Here is a 22,358-nt window from a genome sequence, read left to right as displayed (position 1 = left end):
TTTCGGGCATGATGGTTTTTTTCCCATGGTATTTTTTAGATCTGGTTAAGGGAACTACGATTACGTTCTAATCCAAGGTTGATGGATTGGGGTTTATGAATTATTTGGCATGTATATATATTTATTATAAAATTACGAGGAATTTAATCAAAAATCAATTTGGTAGTCCTAGTTTTGGCATCGAGGGTAAAATATCTATGTGTCTATTTTGTGTTTCTCATCATTGTATATTTTTTGTTTTTTAGGAATTTGTTTGCAGGTAATTTTTTTACAAGATTAAAACCTATATTTTTCCGAGTCCGGAGGAAAAAAAACTTGACTCAATATTGTCCTTGATTTTTAATAGACTCCCCCACATACAAGTCATGTATGCATCCTTTCTCCTACAGATTGTGAACATTTGGTCAGATCCCACAGTGAGCACGCTCCCTCTTGATGAGACAAAATATTCTTAAGAATTTCATTTCTTCATTGATAGCTAGAGAAAAAACTTGTTCAAATCTGCTCATTTGTGCTTTTCCCTATCAAATGGATCCACTTTGTCCTACCATAATGTAATTTCTCACTTGTTTTTATACGCCCATGATAGATTAAAATCATAGCATATTCATATTAAATTAATATATTAAAGCCTCTTTGACATATTTGTTTAGTGCCACACACAATTTCTCCACACAGCCTTTCTCCCGCACATCTAGCACAACCTTTTTGTTTCCTCCACATAAGATCTCTATAAATATTGCTTTGTAGGGTTCTCAAACCTATGCTCAGTAGCTCTAAGTGTAGAGGTGCAGTTGTATGTGGGTATGAAAGGAGCATAATGAAAGCTTTATGTGCGCCTCTGCATAAGCTATTAAAAAAGAAAATGTTGTTGAGTTGAATTTCATAACTAGTTGAACCTATAATTCCTTATATGAGTAATTTTTAATTAATTTTTAACTTTACCATCACTTGCACTTCTGTAACACCCCTCCATTGTATGCAAAATTATGCTAACATAAGCTAAGTTAGGTCTGATGTGTAACAAGAAAAGTAAATACTTTATTATTAAATAAATAAAATAAATTAATCTCTAGGAAAAGCGAGATGCCAAGAGATGAGATTCTTTTCAAATCCCATTGGTAAATGAGAAGGGAAAATTCTTTCATGATAAGGATTGTAGATCCAATTTTAGATAAGCTTGATAGATTGGAGATAAATAGCCATTAAGTTACTTAGCTTAAGAAAAACATAAAAGCCTTGTGGCAGATAAAGGCAAGCTTTTATGAGGAAAATCCTCGTAGGAGAGAAAGGCGAGCTTTTCTGAGAAAAGCCTAGGTAAATGGATAAAAGGATCCATAAAAGTGGAATCTCGCTAATGGAAACCATATCATGAAAGAGGGTATTAAATACTCATTGAAGAGATCAATAGGAGGCATTTGATCCATGGCAAGAACTCTTGGCTAGGGGGTGAACAGGAAGAATCCAGTTCTGGGTTGGGTGGCAGTAATTGGTTTTCCAAGTGACTTTCTTTAGCTAATCTAGTTGGTTTGAATTTCTTGGGATGTTTTGAATGTGGATTCTTACTCTTTATGTTCTCGCATCGTTAAACTTAGGAGTATAATTGCATTGTGCTATCTTATGGTTTATTACTTTTGATGCTGTCAATTTCTTAAGTGTATGAGTATGGTTGCATGAATGATATTTTCTCATGTAATGATGGAATAGTTATACTTGTAACAGCTATTTAATTTAATTTTAATCGAAGTTAAATTGAGGAATTGGAGCCGAATAGGTAATTGTAAACTTAGGTCATGGGGGTAAGTGACAAATGGTATAAGAGCTCTAAGTTTAAATATTGCGGCCTAAAGGCCAATCCACCTCTGTAAGATATGAATGAGTGTAGGTCCTAAACTAGTTGTAAAAAAATAAGAAGTTTCAATGAACGACTGAGTTATAAAATTGCTATAAGAAAAATATTCGAGAAGCCATAAAGGATAACCACAACCCTGAGAGTGAAAACCACACTAAAGGAAGTAGCTTCAAAGAAAATTTAAGTATGCTAAGAATAAATTATAGTGGATTAAATTAATCCTCCAAACCTTAGTCATAAGATGAAATATTGTTAAGTAAAGGGAGTGTATAATGAGGCCAATTGAGGAACAACATTATTAGTGTTTGTGCAAAATAATTGAATAAAAATGGTAATTCACTATATATATTATTCAAGGTTGAATCATGAAATCACTAGCTAATTGATATCAAATTGAGTGATACTTAATATGTGGAACTGAAGCCCGTGTACCTTAGCCGGAAGTTGTGGAAGTCAAAATTTCAGATGTTGGTAAAACAATCAATTCCTTGCAGATCAAAATTCGTTCCAATAAATTTATTAATCAAAATTCAGGGAGATGAGTCATTTTTGGAAGCGATATCATACCCTCACTTTGTTGCTTGATTGAAAGTGTATACTCATTGGTAGTTTTAAATCAAACCATGTGAAAAGATTAGATTCTCGTAGGGTGAGGCTCTGAGATTAATATTTCTCTTGGAGATTAGTTTGTTCTTTGCTAAGTACTCTACCCTTTAGGTTGGATAAAATATTAAAAACATGCGAATACAGATTATAGACCCCGTACTTCTTGATACCACAGATGACTTACCTGATCTTTAACCAGAGACCTAAGACCTCATACGGTGCCAAAATCCACATAAGGTTTACTTCTTTAGGACATTTTATATGCAGCGGAAAATCGAACTTCATTTTGATCAACCCCAATCCTTGACAATGGCGATTGGAGGAATTGTCAAGCTGGCCTTCTGCTCATGCATTCCACTTCAAAAACCTCCACGCATGGTTATCTAGAAGAGAGATTCCATAGTACGAGTGTTATGTTCAACTGCGGTTTTGTGGAAAAAATATGGCTTCGTCTGATCAGTATTAACAGCCCTGGCCTGTAAGTGTTGATCGGATTTGACTGTGGAAGGGTCAAGATAAATCAGGATGTTAAAAAATTATATGTGTTGAAACTTAACAATGAATGGACTTGTCCCTCTGTGGCAATTGAAACAGAGTAGTTCCAATCAACCCCATGCCATTAAGCTTTGTCGAAACATTTGATTTAAAAGAAAACGACAAATTTTCAACTGGATAATCGGAGAAAAGCTCGTTGTTAATGGCTCTTTCCCTTTCAATACTAATTTTTTTTATTGCTAAGATGGAGATATTTGATAATGAGAATACCCTTCAGATAAGGGTTATCCTTATGGTCATGCTCATAAAATAATTTAGTGGATAGTGCTTCTTTGGATGTTAAGCCATCAACAAAATCAATTTGGAGAAGCGTTGTCTACCTGACTCTATATTATAGCTTTTTCTTATCCTTACGTTGTATAATTGGGTTTGGCAAGTTCCTTTTAAAAACCCCTATATGCATCTGAGTTATCAACGTCAAGTAGAGATGGATGGTGTTCATTAGGAAGGTAACTGAACTGACTTTATAATTTATGCATTCATATTTTTTTTTATTGCAACCACACTACTTGCGTTGATTTTTTTTCAATTTCTCACATTGTCATTTGTGAAGAGCCATTCAATTGTGGACCTTATCATGGATTAAATTTTTGGTCGCATTTCCAAAATACGCACATGACCTATCAGTTGATTAAGTAATGGAGACTTGAATCAGTCTTCTATATATAGTAAAACTGGGGTAAATTGTGTTCAGTTCATCGAGGAAAAAAGATCAATGCAGGTTCAAAATTTATGATGGCCGTGACATGTTAGGAGAGTTTTCTCTATCGGAACATAATTTTAAACTATTTTCTTATCTTATCGTTCACGAAGAGTGTCTCGCACCTTTCATTTTTTGGTTTCTCCTTTCCAAGATGGAAGTCATGCTAAAGCTCATTTTCGATTCATCAATGATTCGTCATCCTACTCTTAGGACATGCACTTGCATCTGATTATAAGGCTTTATATTGCCTAGGGTAGTATAGCACAAACTCGGTGGTTTGCTTTACCTGCTATCTGAGGGTTTCATTAGGAACTCAATAGCTCTTTGTGAATATTTGTAGTTTGTATTGAACATGTGTAACATTTGTTGTCTCTATATACTATCTTGTTGTGGGTACATGCAAAGGCGTTGGAAAGTCATAATATTCAAATATTGCTTCTGGAGGCTGCGATATTAAAATAATAGGTACATCTTACCCTTAAGAGAATTTACCATGAAGTGGAACTGTTTCTAGTTATTTACTTGCATAGTTGTTATAAATCATCATTTAGTTTGACTCTAACCTGCGCGGTTTTTTTGGGTTAAACTCTTCCAGGGTCTTGTAGTGATGGGTTTAGATTTATTTAGTGTCATAGTTGTCATAAATAATGTGCATAGGTCAAAAAATCAGAGCTCGGAAAATACCTATTCATAGGTAGGGTGCACATCTATACAATTATTGTATGTATGTATGGAGGACTTCACTACACCTATTTTAAATGTGTGTGCATTAATGTGTAAAAAAAACACCAAGATAAGTGTAACTTGGTTGACATATATGCCACGGTTTTCGTACTCACAAATTGCATGATGATAAAGATATTGTCTATGTTAAATGACATAGGGGTACTGTGTGTGAAAATGAACCACACCGAAGAATGTGTACCATTTATATGAGCTATTTGGATTATGGATAAAATAGAAAGAATATGAATACTTTATCATCACAGTTGCTAAATTACATTATGATTGAAGGGGATACAGATGATGTGATTACATGCCTATGTAAGGCTTGCATTTAGAGCTCATTGCATGGTTACAATGAGCTACCTTGGTATGTTTACATGCATGAATGAATCAAAATTCTCAAAGATTAGAAAAAAACTAAGTTAAGATGCTAGCTTGAGGAAGAAACAAAGTTGGAGATTTACAATATATTTAGAGGTTCAAAATATATGGTGTATTTGATTCTTGAAGGTTCAATAAAGGTCAAATGTTAAACTATATCCATCTTATAATTCATTAATTAATTTTTTAGGTAAGGGTTTATATAAATTAACAAGGTTCGATTTAATCCTTACACCTATATTAGATATTCAAATATTTGGATAGTTATACTACCAAGGTGGAGTGGTTAAAAAACCGTAAAAACTAGATGGGAATAAATCATTTTGCAAGGTGGTTATATAAAATAGAAGCTTGCGGTGATGTGGTGAAATTGAGAGTAATACAAAGACTAACCACAATTAACATATTGATAAATTTTGATAAGTAGAAATGGTCAAATTGGTCACTATTTTATTTTTCCTACTTAATTAGATGTTTGGATTTATATGGAGATTAAATTTTCTTTCTTTATATGTTCTCTCAAACTTAAGTTATTGTTCAATTCTCTTGTGAATTTTCATTGTAGAACGGAAGAAATAAACAATTTTGTAATAATTGTAAAGTATGGTTAGTGCATCGAAAGAGGAATGCTATACCCACAATGTTAATGATAGGTAGTATATATGTAAGAAGAATATGTATATCATTAAGGAATGTTAAATTCCCCCACATAAGAGGCATAAAGCATATAACCAGCTTATGAAGAATAATGGATATATTATGAAACGAAAACTATGAATAAATATGGAAGTGTATAAGTGATTGGATTAAAAATTTGATGAAATTTAATGATATGGTCATCATATCATTCTACTGGTATTACAATCCAAGTATTAGTTCTAAGTTTTCTATGCAAGGACATAGCTAAATAAAATATTGACTAATGTAGGTAAAGATAGTCGAGTCAAGGACATAACTTATTGAAATAAAGTTTATGTGTATAGAGATCTTGAAATATGAAGGGTAGAAATGTTGCACCCTTATGGAAAAAAAAATGTAGATGGAATCCATATAAATCACTCGAAATAATTTCATAACATTCTACCAAAAGTATTTGTAATTGAATGAGTATTTGTTAACGAAATTCCCATGAAAAATCATTAAACTCATAAATCACAGGTCTCTATGTGTGGTAGGAGACTATGTATTTTAAAAATTGTCTTTCAACTTAATATTTTGATTGATGCACCTACATGTAATGATGCAATCGATTCTGAATGTAGTTTTGTCCTTCATAAAATACTATTGAAGGGAAATCAACCTTACCAGGTTATTATACTCAGTAACATAATAATATTTTGCACCTAGAGGTCTCTTTGAGTAAAAACATATCTAAATAATTGTAACTAATATAAATAAGAAGCAAAAATTATATGTTCAAATCTAGACTGAAATAGGATCATAGTTGTGAAGAGTATGCACACATGCAATACAACTTATTGTATGCATGAAGAAATCATACATTAACAATTTTATGACCTTCTTAAGTAGGTGAATGGGACTAGCACCCAAAAGTACCAATACATAATGGAAGTAGAAAAGAATCTCCTAAGGATCATGATTAATATTAGTAAGAAAGTATTAAATACAAGTTCAAGGCCACATTATTGAGTTTACTCAAACTCCAAAGTTCAACTCAAGTCATGTAATCACAAAATTCACAATCATGATGTGCATAAGATCTAGGTATGGATGGAATCCTATTCATATCTTACCAATAGGAACCTTTCCAATTTGAAGCAAGAAAAATATTCTTTCAGTAGAAGGATTGTAGATTTTGCAGAGGTACTTCATGTGGGAAGTGATAAGATTAAAATGATCTGTGGGTATATAAAGGCTATATGACAAAAAAATAGGACATGGTGGTTTTGATGCACTTAAATTAAAAATAGAGAAATTAAATTAAGCGTAATGAATAGTAAGAACTACCCTAGAATTGAAGCATGAATCGTCCAAAATAATTAACAATTTCTTGATAAATCCAAAAGGTTTTGCATTACAACAACTTATGAGGATCCAAGGATCTTATGCTAGTAATAAAATAATACAAAGGAGTGACATATAAAAGGTTCTAGAAGAGAGAATAATAAACCATACAACAACTTGTCATTGAATCAATATGATGTTTTAACCATATTGGACGGTTAAGTGGTATTGGTAAGTGTGATTGTTATGTGCAAAGATATTTTTTCAAATCATAGTACAATCTGAGATGCATATTTTGTACCACTATTTCTTATCAAACAATCTTGGAGAAGTTTACGTGTCAAATTTCATTGATAGTGTTGTTCGGTTTGGAATATGGAAACATAAAAACTGAATGAACAATTTATGAACTATACTCTACAAGGTCATGAACTAGTGTTAAAGTGGGGTATCAACATACTAATGACCTAGGTTCACAACTTGGAATGCTTGGTACCTAAAAAATTAATAGGTGTGAAATTGAGAATATTATCACCTTTTTTTATAACTCATATATGAGAAATACATTGCATTATTCATGGCCAATAAGGTGTTGGAAGCAATGTAAAAAGAGAAACAATAAAGCATATGACATGATTAGTTTATATGTGGATTAGTTTAAGTAACAAACAATTATGTTTTTGGCTAAAGAAAAAGTTAAGGTTGTTATTAGACTTCTAATATCTATGATAGACTAACCATCATAGTTAATGGTCTACTTTATGATTCAGTGGAAGTCATATTCCGTTGTTGTTAAAACCTTGTCTATAGGACAAATTCAATCTGAAAAATCAAATTTATTGGTTTTCTAAAGTTGTATTATGCATCTATGTTATCATTTTCTGAAAATTTCTTGTAAGCACAAGATACATGAAAAAGTAAAAGAGCTTGAATACTTTGACACAAAAAATTTCAGTTATACTCTAGTTGCAGAGGTCGAGCAGGCTCATGAACTCCTTATTCCACAATCAACAAATGACAAACGATTTGATCAAATTTTCCTAAAGGTAATATGAATAATTAAAAGAATTTTTTGCATAATAATAACATGGTTGCAAACATGTGGATGAGTTATATGTATACAAGTTGTACAAGTGGTACTGTGTAGAAACGGTACATATGCTTATGGTATAGATTTGTATTGCATGATGATATATGGTGTGTATAGCTATGTGAAATGCACATTATGTGCAGATGCGCATGGTAGAAGAGAAGACACTGAGTGACTACCTGGTAAGGAAACTAATCCACATTGTGTACAAAGGGAGGAAAAAAGTGGAAACTAGGAATTTGTCTTGTAAACTAAGGATAAGTATCTGTATTTTTCTTCAGTCTTAGTATAAATACGACTTATGGTTATACTTTATTTTGGTTAGATATGGAGTATTTTTTTAGGGTTATGTTGAGCTAACTCGATATTATATTTTATACATGTGCTTAATCAAAAGTGCTCATTTGACTTGTTGTGACTAATGCAGGGAAACTACAGGAAAGCAAGCGTTCAACAAGAACAAAAATCCATTCGAAGACTCAAGGGGAAGAATAAGCATTTCTTCAAATTCAATGAACATGAGGAATCATATTTAAATAAAGGGAAACATAACCCATAGTTACGCAAATAGTATATAGTAAACAAAGTTCAGTTTATACATCTAAAATTTCCCACAAAATGGATTTAAACAACGGTTACAGGTAGCAATGGAAGGAGATGTAGTGGTAGAAATCCTTTGTAACCGATATATATCATAAGATCTGCATAAGATGGCAAGGCTATGAGAGTGTGTAAATTCATAAACAACTACCCGTGAACAAGGGAATCATATTGTAATATGAAGTAATACACCGAGGACGGTGTAAATATAAGTGGGGACTATGTAACAACCCTCCATTGTATGTAAAACTTTCCTAACCTAACCTAAGCTAGGTCTGATGTGTAACATGAAAAGTAAATACTTTATTGTTATATAAATAAAATAAATTAAACAATTGGAAAAGTGAGACAATAAGACATCAAATTCTTGCCAAATCCCAATAGTAAATGGGAAGGGAAATTCTTTCATGACAAGGCTTCTAGATCCAATTCTAAATAAGATTGATGGATTGGAGATAAATATACATTAATTTATTTTGCTTAATAAAGATGCTAAGTTTAAGAAAAACATAAAGGCCTTGTGAGAGAGAAAGGAATGCTTTTATGAGGAAAAACCTTGTAGGAGAGAAAGGCGAGCTTTTCGGAGAAAGGCCTAGGAAAATAGATAAAAATATCCATAAAAATGGGACACCGCTAATGGAAACCATATCATGAAAGAGGATATTAAATACCCATTAAAGAGATTAAGAGGAGGTAACTGATCGATGGAAAGAACTCCCAGCTTGAGAGTGAACTCGAAGAAGCCGGTTCTAGGTTTGGTGGTGGTGCTCAATTTTTCAAGTGACTTTGTTAAGGTAATCTAGTTGGCTTCAATTGCTTGGGATGTTCTTTATGTGCCTCCTTACTATTTATGTTGTCACATCTTTAAACTTAGGAGTATAATTGCATTGTGCTATCTTATGGTTTATTACTTTTGATTTTGTCGAATTTTTAAGAGTCTGAGTATAGTTGCATGAATAATATTTCTTCATGTAATGATGGAATTATTATACTTGTGACAACTATTGAATCTAACCTTAATCGAAGTTAAATTGAGGAATGGGAACCTAGTAGGTAATTGTAAACTTAGGTCACGGGGGTAAGTGATAACTTCTGCACTCTGCACAATCAAAGAGGTAGGTGTATGAGAGAAGCATGCGCGATTGAAAAAGTTCTTGTTCCTTGTTAAGGGAAATCAAAACCTCGAACACTTGACAATGTTGTAAGCATTTGTAAGAGAAGCTAATATCATTTGTTATGAGCAAGCTTATTAAATACTTAGATATATTGGTTTCCATTTGATTGTGGACAATTTTTTAACATTTTAAAATATACATTGCACCAAATGCAGAGGAAAATAGCGTGACTCAATATAGTCCCTTCTCTTTAACAAACTCCCTAGAACAAAATTTTTTCGCACACCTTTTCTCACGTACTTCCCACACACCCTTCCTTTGCACATCAAAATAGTAGAAGTTTCATATTAAATTAATATATAAAATCTTTGTCTGCATATTTATTCAACCCATCGCCACTTATGTAAAGGACTACAACCTCATCAATTTTAGCATCATTGGACAGAGGACTCACTAAAAAAATTACCCTTTTTTGTCCATGCCTCGACACTCCATATTAAATTAGCCATATGTGGAGGAAGAAAGCGCGACCTGATATAGTTTCCACTCTTAAACAAGCTGCCGTGCACACCGCTTCTTTCCACATCCTTTCTCCTGCATTTCAGGTATACTTTTTCTCCTTCCTCTACATATTTCTTAAGCGCCCCACCTCGTCGCTTACATAAGTGACCTAAAATCCTCTCAGTTCTAACACCATTGAGCATAGCAATTTCAATGTCAGACATAACAGTGTTAGAGCATTGAATAACACAATGACCACTCAAAAAATTAGTCCTTTTCTTCATTTTAAAATAATTTGCTAAGAACTAATAAAATAAAAAATAAACCGCCCTTGACTAAGGCAATTATGTGGCATAAAAACTCCCGTAGACAATCCAAAATTAGAAAAAATATTTTCAGAAATTAGAAAATTACCTTTAAATTTGTGAAAAAAAAACAATATTCAAATTGTAAAAACTTTGCAAATAATAGAGATTCTAAGCACTTTGATGGAAAAGTGAGTGCTATAGTCCTTGACCTCGTAAAGACTAATAACTTAAATTTAGTTGAAAATCGATTGATTTCGCTAGAAACTAGTATAGAGCTTCATGTAAGGATATGGTAGAGAGCTTCTCGTAATCAAGCATGTCAAGAGGACACAAAAACACACTAATCGTCCTGAAGATTGCACGAGGAAAAAAATGGAATCAGCTGTTCTTTCACATTTTTATTTCTTATGTTACGTTATATGGTAAAAGTTAATCACCCTAAACACAAAAGATGTGCATTTCTTATCAAATTCTTTGCCTATAAATTAAATAATGCATTTCTAACTGTTTTACACATTAACTATGTATACATATCAACATTGAAAGGAACAGCCGATGCTCATTCTACCTTAAATGGAATCTTATAAATTTAAAAATATTAATGTGATATAACTTATTCCTACCCTCCTTTGAAATTTCTAAAAGTAAAGATTTTAATTGGCGCGGAGGCATAACCTGCTTTACCAATGACAATGACTCTTGTGAGTGGACGGCATTACACTTGGTAGAAAATAATACGGTCCGAGGCAAATCTAAAATTTTATTAGGTTAAAACACATGTGCATGCACGCTATTGCTTTTTCGGCTCAGCTTTGAACACATTGTGTAGCCTGTTCCTTTTCCGGCTTACCGGTCACTGGTAAACCTTACACCTGTTACCGGCCATGCGAGAAAGACACCCAGCTGGATTAGAGAGTTGAAGATTCTGATTTTCCATTTGGTTATTGGTCCTCACTTATCTTCATTAATCAGTCGCGGAGGGGCGGAGAGGTAGGCATGGAAGATTTGCGGAGAACCGTTTATAAATATTCATATGATCCGCGTTCGTCTTCGTATTCTCAGGTAGCAGCGCCTCTGCCTCATTATCATGGTGATATTGATACGAATGAGGGTATTCAGATCCAAGCACCAACCGAACCAATGAAAGTTTTGCTGCGCGGAACTTGTATTGATGATGATAGCCCCGCAGCGGTAATATTTGACGGCCTTTCCACCAAAAGGCCACATGATTACGGCCTGCTCGGAACAGCTTCTTTAGCGCCGGCGGTGCAGTTTGATCAAACTGCTGAGGATGATACTTCAGCGGCGGACAGGCAGTGTTGGCGGAAATTCGCGCCCAACATTAGCGACCCAGCTCAAACCCTAAGCTGTAGTTCGCCGGTATATTCTTCGGTGAGTTACACGAACCCTCTCTTCCCACCGACGCGGAGCCATCGAAGGAAAAAAACCGAGGCAACCGGAGGAAGTCATGATCATGAGGCCAATAGGGAATCTATTGGGAATGATCATTTTCACAAACTGGTGGAAAGGCAGAGGCGGAATAAAATGAAAGCGCTTTGCTCAACACTGATATCGCTGCTCCCCGAGGAGAACCGCAAGGTTAGGTTTTCTATATCTATGTCATATCCATAAAGTATAGAAGCCAAAACAAAAGGGGCAATGGTTTTACTTGTATTTGCCATTTTTGTAGATGAAACATATCAATAAAGTTGTTAACTGGAAAAGGAAATAGGAGTATTGGTTTTACTTGTGTTTGTTCTCTTTGTAGACAAAAAGCACTTTAGCGGACAAACTGCTGGAAGCCGTTCAATACATTCGCTATTTACAAGATAAGGTAATAGATCTCAGAGTGAAAAGAGATCTTATAAAACTCTCGGGTACTGTTAAACCATTTTCCAACAGCTCCTGTGTTTATAGAAATTTGCAAGCTTCCAAGGCTCTAGTCTGCAATGTACAGGACAAGTTTCAGACAATAAGAGTTAGTGAATTCGGTCCAGGTATTCAAGTTATTGTAAATACTTTCAAGAATCAGATTGACTTCTCTAGTCTTCTAGTGCTGTTAGAAGAAGCCGGAGTCCACGTTGTGAGTGCTACTGCCTCTACAGTAAATCAAAGGACCTTTTATAGCATTCACTCGAAGGTAATCTCTTACTGTATGATAATCTCGAAGCTGCCATGCTTATCTGGATTTTTTTTTTCTCAAGTACATTAACATTTCTATTTTAACCCTGCAGCTCTCAGATTTTCACCATTTTGACAGCACTGTCCTACACGGGAGGATTGGCCAATTGATGAACGGAAACCTTCCTAATATTCAATGGTAAAGTAGGATGTAGTTTACTTTTCCTGTCGCTGCATCCTTCTGCTAAAATGGCTCTCTACGTTTGCAACAATGCTGTCTAAGATCAAGTATAAATTTGAAACAGATATAACTTGACTTAAAGTATTGAACTGGAACAAACTTGTGTAAATAAGTATGAGAACGTTTTCCTCTCACAGGAGGAGAGATATGTGTGTCACTTGAGCTCATGTTGCCATTTTCTTTTGATTTCGGTGTGTTATCACTCTTATCTTCCCAATCAAGTGTGTACAAATAAACTTCTGATATGTCAGAAATTTGTTCCCATGCTCAATGACAGAGTGAAATGCTTAATTCTTATTTTGTTAAGAACGTGTATATGGAACTTCAGAGTATGTGAGAACTTTGTTCGCCCAACAAAAGGGGAGCCACCCATTCTTCATTTACAGAAGCAAAGTTTGGAAACTCCATGCTATTTTCATTCTCCTAAAGTGTATGAGGTGCCAACATTTATGAATTTTTTAAATTATTAATATTTTGTTTTATTTGTTATTAATAATTTTGTGTTTACGAAAAATATCTACAGCACCAACCTCACGAAGAAATATGAGGAGCAAGACAATTAAAAACTATGAAAATTATAGGTCCTATAGACCAATTTGGTCTCAATGGACTTTAACTACTATCGTCATCATCTATTCATCTATTTTTAATGGATTTGGGTGGACACGTGTATTTTTTATTTTTTATTTTTATTTTTGAACTGATAGTAAATTATAGAATGATCATAAATATTGGTATTGGTTGTTGTGGCCAGTGTTGTTAGTCAATTATAAAATAATCATAAAAGTTGTTATAGTTGTTGAGAGCAGTGGACGTTAACTACTATCATCATCATCATCTATTTTTAATGGATTTGGGTGGACGGATGTGTTTTTTTTTTTAATTTTTAAACTGGTTCTAAATTATAGAATGATCATAAAAATTGGTATTGGCTGTGGCGGTTGTTGTTAGTAAATTATAAAATAATCATAAAAGTTGTTATAGTTGTTGGTAGTAAATTATAGAATGACCATAAAAATTGGTATGGGTGGTTTAAATTATAAAATAATCATAAAAGTTGTTATTTTTGTTGTTGAGATATGTATGTGTATAAATTTATTTTCAAAATAGTGAAACCACTTTTATAGAATGTTTACTCATGGTTAAAGTTAGAAGTCTTTTAATGTGATTTTTTTTCATTTTAATAGTATTTTTATTGCTTTATTAACTTCACATAATCCATTTCAACATATACTTCTTTTTTTTTCTTAGTTTTATTTTTTTAATATTTAATTTTGATTTAGCTCTACACTTTGTTTAAACAATCCTAATATTTCATTACATTAATGATTTTTTTCACCAAAGGAGATTGTTATGGGATTTTTACAACTTTGGCTTAGAATTTTGAAGATTTAAGGTTCCAATTATTGTCATGAACCTTTGTTTAGTTTTTTTTTAAGTATTCCATAGTCAGAGTCTTAATAATTCTTAGATGCATCCATGATATTTCTTTATTATACATGTACATAAATTTGGTAAGGTATAGAACAAGCATCATTGGTTTACATGTAATGACCATACCCTTAATCGTTTTACCTGTCATTTCTCCTATCAACCTATATACTCATGTCCCCTCTTATGGCAATAAATATCTAAGACTTTTTGAGTGGAAGATTTTCCCCTAAAGCTATCATTACCTAGCTACAACCTACCAAGCTATATATTTATATATGTTCATACCAAAGGTTTTTCCCATCTATACCATATGAATTTGATTTCATTTACCTAACATCGATTTATTTAGCTTTTTATGCTAACCATTCCCATGTACATTGAAACATGTTAAGGGAGAGCCCCTTTCTACCCTTACCCTATTCACATTCAATATGGTTCAAACTCATCTATCCTTTGGGTGAATGAAACTCTACCACATTACAAAGCCCATGTGATCACTCCACGTGTATTTTACTTATGGCACTTGCTCAAAAGGACTCTAAGGGTGGTGATTTCATAGAGGAAATCAACGAATGTCAATCCGCCTCCTAACCCTAATTGCATGAATCCCTTGGTTGTGTTTTCATTTACATCGTCACCGCTTGTATTGGAGAGGGTTGTGACCCATCTTTAAAATGCTCTTCTTGCTCCTTGCTATTAGGGTTTCGTCTCCCTAGATCCAAAGTGCTATAACTCGAAATTCTATGGGAGTTTTCCATGGCGACATTTGTGGTGCTACAGGGTGGTCGCGCATGCCCTTCTTACTTAATACTCTGCACCGAATGGATTTCAAGGTTTCATGGCTCCTTCCTACGTAAGGTGACTAGTTTTGTCACAACTTTACTTTTAAATATGCCTTGACCTTGAGGTTATTGTTTTAGCCATTATTTTGATAGGATGTTTGCTCCTCACTATAGGGTATTCTTGTGCTGATTTTTTTTGGAACTGTCAGTGCCTATCCCACCAATCTCTTTGTTTCTACGAACGGTATGATGGGTTCGGTTACTATCGACCCTATTACATTTTCCTTACTTCGTTCTTTCTCTCCATTTGTTTTCCCCTTCATGAATTGATATTTAACAGGCCAAGGTTGCTTCGAGGTCTCCTTCCCAGCGTTTGTCAGTCCTGAAACCCCTCCCAAGTATATTTCTAGATTGGCTAAGTTCCTAGACACTTAGATTGTCTTTTTTTTTTCTAAATTTTGAGCATTTAAATTAGGATTTTCGCTTTACCTACACCTAAATTTTCATCCTCTTAGGAGCTTTGAAGTGTTTTGGGAGGGTTTTCGTTTACAGTCATCAATTGATACTCTGTTGTCCTCCTCTACCATGTCAGTTTCGGATTCCTTGACTTCTCTAAGGCTTTTCTCTAGCTTAGGCTTCTTACCCGGATGACTGTACTACCCTGGTCGCCCATTTCTGGAAGTGGATTTTTGCTCAATTTTCTTTTTGTTTTGGCAGCCATCGAGTGTGTCATTAGCTACAGTTTGGTTGTCTCTTTAATTAAATATTTAATTTGTCGTTAAGGGCGTCCTCTACTTCTTGTAGGGGTCTCACATTTGTAACAGGATTTGGGCATTTTGTTTTTTTTATATGATTTGGAAGTGTTAACCCTCACCCAATTGGGTTATGAGGTGTATGTAACGTTTCTATATCTTGTCGACTATATTTCCTTCATTAATTGGTTTAATTTTTCATATGTTGTCTTTAAATTATTCAAATGTATTGTGTTTGGAGTGCCTTCTTGTTATCTACACTACATGACATTCATATATATATATATATATATATATATATATATATATATATATATATATATATATATATATATATATATTTGGTTATTTGCAATTGGTTGTCTCATTTAAAATACTTGTTTTGCTTGACTTCTAGTTCTTGTGTGTAAATCATATGGTAGTCTATGTTGATTTTTTATATGTTGCGCTTCTATTCTTTTTCAATCGATGGAGTAATTCTTTCCTGAACAATTATGATTCATGGTTAATGGAAGTTATGTGTCAATATACTGGTTATATGTTTTTTTCTCTTTTCTCTTGTGATTCTACTGTTGGAATTTTTGGGAAAAGACATCAAAGTATTCTACTTTTTCCACATACTGTGAACATGGTCTTCATTATGCAGTTGTCTAAGTTTCTTCCCTTACAACATCAGTCTTTAGGGCCTTTTATCTTCCTAATGGTCATATGATGTATTCTTAACATATATATATATATATATATATATATATATATATATATATATATATATATATATATATATATATATATATATAGATATATATCGTATATCAGTGTACTAAGATATTTTTATTAAAATGTTTTTACTACGATTTTACTTAACTAATCTTGTTTCTTCAGTTCTTTCTATACTAATGACTCTCCATAATCCACAATAGTTATTATTTCGTTCAATGCTTAGGCATAATAATCCCCTGTAGTGATTTCTATTTTTTTTTCAACATTTAGATCTCCTTGAATCATAAATTTCTAGAATCCCTCAGGTTCCCTCTGATATATGAGGAAGAATACCAGTTACATGATGATGACTATCTTCTTGGTACATCCAGGTTATCCCTACTTCTTTGAGAAATATATTTACAGTTTCCTTCCATCGCAGTTATTCTGCTCCCCTTTGCCAAGTGTTCAGAGAAACAATGTAGGACACGATGGCCTACAACCTTAGGCTCCCTTGGCTGAACCTAGGTTCCTAGAGGTTCTTGGTGCAGTGTCAATCCTATACATATACTTTTTCCTTCAAGATCTTCTTGCGAACAAAGGTTATTATCTAATGAAATTAATTAATATACTTCATTTTCTAAACACAGTAAGAAGAAATAATCATATTTGTATTCATTGCATGAATGGATGATAAGCATAATCAGTTTACTGTATATATTTCCTCAAAATCACCTGCACGATTAATTCCATAAACAGATTTTGCATTATTTCATATTATCACAATATAAATACAGTATTCATTTTTGTATATTGCATTATTTCATATTGTCATAGTAGAAATACAATATTCATTTCCGTATATTACTAGGTCCCGTACCGTCTATGATGAAGTTAACTAAGCATAATTTCTTAGAATTTCATATTCCTTTAGCTCAGTAAATCTACAGATTTAACCATAATAACAAACACAACATTATGATTTCTACTTAGTAAAAATCTAGCTTTTGATATGCATGGCTATTAAACTCCAATGTAGAACAAACATAGAATATAAATTTGTAACATAATTTATAACATAATCAAAGAAGGTGAATGGGTACGCTATTACGAGAACTTTACCATCTGTAACCAAATCACACTGGTCAGAAAAATTTTCTTCCCAGCCATGAACCTTTTCTGTTGGTTCCCCTTGCGCTGAGATCGAACCTTTTCCCTAGAACCAACAACTTTTGTTTTTCTAGTATAGGTTTTATTTATATTTTTCTTTCACAATAGAATCTCTAAAACGACATCTTATTTTTAGGGAATCTTCTTATCCTCATAACCTATGATTGTTTTTATGGTAAAAAGATTATTTTTTCCTATTTTTCATCCTTTAAAGCATGCCCTTATCTTCTACAACACTTTTCCACCCCTTCGAGTGTTGTTTCTCCATCGCACTAGATGATTTTCCTAGATTCTATCACATCGCTTAATTTAAACAATAATTACCATAGAACAATGATAACATAAACAAGATTTTTGATTTCATTCATCTATAAAGTATTAATGTCCAGGTTATTATCTGTTCACATGTAAATCACTACTTAATATGTATTCTATGCATAATACTCATAATAACATACATATTGACATACTGTAATAATGGTTTACATATTGTGTATGATTTTAGGTTTGATGATTTTATAACCTAACATATGAACCTTGGATTCCCACTCGCAAGAGTTGGCAGGAGAGGAATTCTGGACTCTTTTGGTTGTTGTGCGACCTTTCATTACCTTCTCAGTATGGTCGCCCCATCGATGATCCTTTATGGCTCAATTCCATCGGATGGCTAACAGTATTTTCCTTAATTCCTTTATCCGATGTGTCCTCGGGAAATTTTGGCATTTATCTCTTTCTCTAGAAGAGCTACCTGGTTCTAGGTCATGAATTCGAGGTTTCTCTCTGGTTCGTCTTCGCTTCTTCATGCTATTAATGATACCTTCCTTTCTCTGTTGTAGTTTCATCGTGGATGCTTACTGGGTGGTTATTTTACTAAGATGGCCTTGGTGATTCTTCCTTGGAAGAATTTAACATAGCATATCATTCCAAGTAATGGGATGTCTATCTCTTTTTTTTAGTATTTTCATTTTTCTACTGATATTTCTTAGCTCTTCCTTTTTAGTTAACAACACTTACTATTTTGGTTAGGTTTCACCGAGGGCTTCTAACAGTAAGAGAATGATCATTCTGGGTTGAAACCCCACCTCCCCATGCCACTTCGTGGGTCTCCAATCTCAAATCTCAATAAAAAATCTAGGTAAGGTGAAAGATTTTCTGGAAATTTCTTGGAACACAGGGTTAAGAGTCTTAAGGGTTTGATTATCTTAACTTTGCCAAGTTGGTGTTTAATTCCTTGAACTATTCATATAATTTATCAGTTGTTGTCTATATGTTTTCTGAATCCGGTGTATAGATGCGCAGGGCACTATATTTCTCAGCTCTGCTCATAAAGCCATCGTTTTGTTTAATCTAAGTTCTGCGTAAGCATCCTGAGAAGGGTTACTAGTTTTCCCTTGAAATAATGTTGTAATTTAACTTTTCTGGTTATGGAAGGGTGATATTTTGTAATCTGGCTTTCTTGATTCGAAAAAAATATATTATGCTGAATCTATGTGCCATGCATGCTTGATTATTATATATTTATGCATATTTGGAAGCATGTCAAATTCTTACTCAGCACAGGTATATATTTTACCATGTTTTGATAAGGTTTTCATTTCAAATTGGCTCACCTTCTCTGGTAATATGAGGGAATTAATCAGTTAACCAATTTCAAGGTTTTGGTATTTCACACAAAATTATTATATGTTTTATTTTCAATTCCCCATTCATACTGCTATGCAGTTAGGGTTTTTACCCATGCCTAAAAAAGAAATCATTTTATGTGTTTCCACTATATTTTCAACGGCATAAACTTATTAGTCTTCTTTTCCAACAATTTCACACATATCTGGTTTAAATTTCTATTTCTCTGTGTTAATTTCCGTATGGGAAGACTACTTGGTATATGTAATTAGTTCATGTTCTTCCCTATTTCTTAGGGTGAATTTATTTCGATTTTTCTTCTTAGAATGAACACATGAAGCTTGGTTGGCCGTAGAATTTAATCTATTGTTTCCGATTGTTTCTTTTATAGCTAAAGGGTTTGAAAGTGTAAAAATCCTACAACAGTAATTTTCCTATCTGGAATGTCTACTAATAATATTGTTTCCTTTCTAAAACTGAGAATACTTTTTCTAGGAAAGCTTTCTAACAATTTCATTATTTACTGAGATTTTTTTCCTGCTTTTTATCTTTAGTTCGTAAAGATTTGTATATAATAATTGTGATCTCTTTTACATTTTGCATTTTGGTTTTTCTTTAAAGTTCGCACATTCCTGCAAGATAACTAATATGCCAAAATACCTCTAAAGACAAAATTTGAACTTTATTGAAATAAATCATCTGTTTGTTTCAAACGAAATTCAGAATTTTAATCTTTTAATAGTATGTTTCATGTTCCAAGATATAAATACTTTTCTGGTTTCTATAGAATTTATTGTTGTCCTCTTGGACCAGGTTCAACTATTAGGTGACAAATTTCATCCCAACCATGAAACTCGCTTTCAGGCTAAAGTCTCCCCTTGAGCTGTTGCTTGTTGGGTTGTGTTATATACTTTCCATGACTAGCCTTCCTAGTTAACCAGGGGTTAGAGGGGGCGTAGAGCCCCCCCTTCGTTGTACCGATTGCACAACGCATGGTCACAAGGGGTTTGAAGGGGGTAGTTAATTGCCCTCTATAGGGTCCTCTACCCCCCCTTCATTGTGTTGATTGCATAGCGCATGGTCACAGGAGGTTTGAGGGGGGCAGTTAGCTGCCCTGTACAGGGTCCAAGGCAATGCCTCGGGGAATTTTTTTTTTGGAACCTATATTAGGTGGGCCAACTTACCTATGGTTTTGTGCATTTTTTTCACACGGTTTTGGCTGCGAGGTCCATGGTATTGGACGCTTCGGCATGTATATATATGTATTGTAACATTCAAAGGAATATAATGAAAAATCAAGCTAGTAGTCATAGTTTTGGGATGTAGGGGAAAATCTCTATGTATATGTGTTTTATGTGTTGTGCTCTCACATTGTTTATTTTCTATTCTTACAATTTGTATGTAGGTAATTTCTATATGGGGTTAAAAGCTACATTTGGTATCAGAGCTATTTTGGCTTCAAGGGGATGCCTTTGTTGATGAAGGGTTTCGCTCGGGCCTACGGTAGACCATATTCAGTGGGAGATCTACGGGATCGATTCTGGTGGTGAAAGAATATGGCGAGCAGTGGAAATATAGAGATTGAGAAATTTAATTGTCAGAGTTTTGAGTTGTGGAAACTCAAGATGGAGGATTTGTTGATGGATAAAGATGAGTGGATTCTGGTAGATCCGGATACTAAACCAATGGGAGTGTCCAATGAAGAATGGAAAAAGTTGAATTGGAAGGTAAAGAGCACAATACGATTGTGTCTCAGATTTAGTATTGTTGAATGTATCAGGGGAAGCTATGGTGAAGGCTTTGTGGGGCAAGTTCAAGAATTTGTACCAATCTAAGTCTCTGGTGAATAAACTGTTCCTACAGAAAATGTTGTATAACCTGAAAATGAAGGATGGAGACTTGGTGATAGAGCATCTGAATGCATTTAATACTGTGGCAGGCCAGTTATTATATGTTGATATTAAAATTTCAGATGAAGATAAGTGGATTAGTTTGTTATGTTCTCTAGCAGATTTGTCACATAGTCTGGTTATTGCAATAGGTAACAATGCAATTGCCTCGCAGTTTGATGAAATAGTCTCATCCTTACTAACGGAGGAGATGACACAAAAAATACGAGAGCCAAAATGGTGACGCCTTGTCTATACAAGGACAGTGCTAGAACATAAACAAAAATAAGTTATCGAGTGGGAGATCTAAATCTCAAGGAAGACCTGTAAAGGTGTGCTGGAAATGCAGAAAGGGAGGGCACTACAAAAGGGACTCTAAATCTAAAGCTCCTAACAAAGGAAAGGGATTTGATGATGCTCCTTCTACGGAGATGAAAACCACCTCAGATGAAGGTGGGGATGTGTACTTGGCTTCTTCAAGTATACATGTAGATCATGAGGCATGGTTGATTGACTCAGGTGCATCCTTTCACTTCACTTCCCATAGAGAGTGGTTCTGCGAATATGAGAAATATGATGGTGGTGATATCTTATTGGGGGATGACACGAAGGCTAAAATCATTGGTCATGGAAAATTTAAGTTAAATTTTCAAGGTGGAAGGATTAGAACACTTCCGGGTGTTCTGCATATTCCTGTATTGACCAGAAATCTAATTTCTGTAAGCAAGCTGGATGATGCCGTTGTAAAAATAGTGTTTGATAAGGATACTTGCAAGATAGTTCGGGGAGCACTCGTATTGTTGTGGGGAGTTTGGATTGGAACTATGTACAAGCTATAATGTAACATTTTTGTTGATGGGTGGAACAATTCTATGGTTCCTGAAAGCGGAGCGAAAAATCTAGTGATCTCTGGAGAAAAGACCATTCTTTCGCATCAAAGGCTTGGACATAATAGAGAGAAGGGCCTCTGAATACTTCATGGTAAAGGTATGGTAGAAGGTATGACTAATAGCTCTCTAGATTTTGATTTCTATGAAAATTGTGTATATGGGAATCTGAATCAGGTGAGTTTCCCCTATGGTGGTAAGAGGGTGAAACAAATATTAGAGCTTGTGCACAGTAATGTGTTTGGACCTATGAAGGTTCCATCACTGGGTAAGTCTATGTACTATGTATCATTTATAGATGATTGCTTAAGGAATACATGGATATATTTTCTTAAGAAGAAATCTAAAGTCTTTGACA

At 34.0% G+C, this 22,358-nt stretch overlaps 1 protein-coding gene across 1 annotated transcript; it reads left to right on the top strand.

Moving 5' to 3' along the window:
• Positions 1-11,316: 11,316 nt before the first annotated feature.
• On the top strand, positions 11,317-13,120 carry LOC149160044 (uncharacterized). The gene is made up of 3 exons (XM_089433626.1): positions 11,317-12,001; positions 12,171-12,542; positions 12,637-13,120. Exons 1-3 carry the CDS (start codon positions 11,399-11,401, stop codon positions 12,724-12,726), a joined length of 1,065 nt encoding a protein of 354 aa, XP_089289752.1. The 5' UTR covers positions 11,317-11,398; the 3' UTR covers positions 12,727-13,120.
• The last annotated feature ends 9,238 nt before the right edge of the window (positions 13,121-22,358 follow it).

This window comes from Pinus tabuliformis, chromosome 5_2 (assembly GCF_031772625.1).
Source record: "Pinus tabuliformis cultivar Carrire ecotype Pingquan chromosome 5_2, CPIR1, whole genome shotgun sequence".
Taxonomy (NCBI): Eukaryota; Viridiplantae; Streptophyta; class Pinopsida; order Pinales; family Pinaceae; genus Pinus; species Pinus tabuliformis.
Note: the sequence above shows the minus strand (reverse complement) of the source record. Positions and strands in the feature narration are given on the sequence as shown.

Bases quoted from the DNA above. Each gene is read 5' to 3' on its own strand.
- LOC149160044 (XM_089433626.1), top strand. From the start codon at position 11,399: ATGGAAGATTTGCGGAGAACCGTTTATAAATATTCATATGATCCGCGT. The intron at 12,002-12,170 runs GTTAGGTTTTCT...TTCTCTTTGTAG, and splicing joins TCCCCGAGGAGAACCGCAAG to ACAAAAAGCACTTTAGCGGA. The intron at 12,543-12,636 runs GTAATCTCTTAC...TTAACCCTGCAG, and splicing joins TTTATAGCATTCACTCGAAG to CTCTCAGATTTTCACCATTT.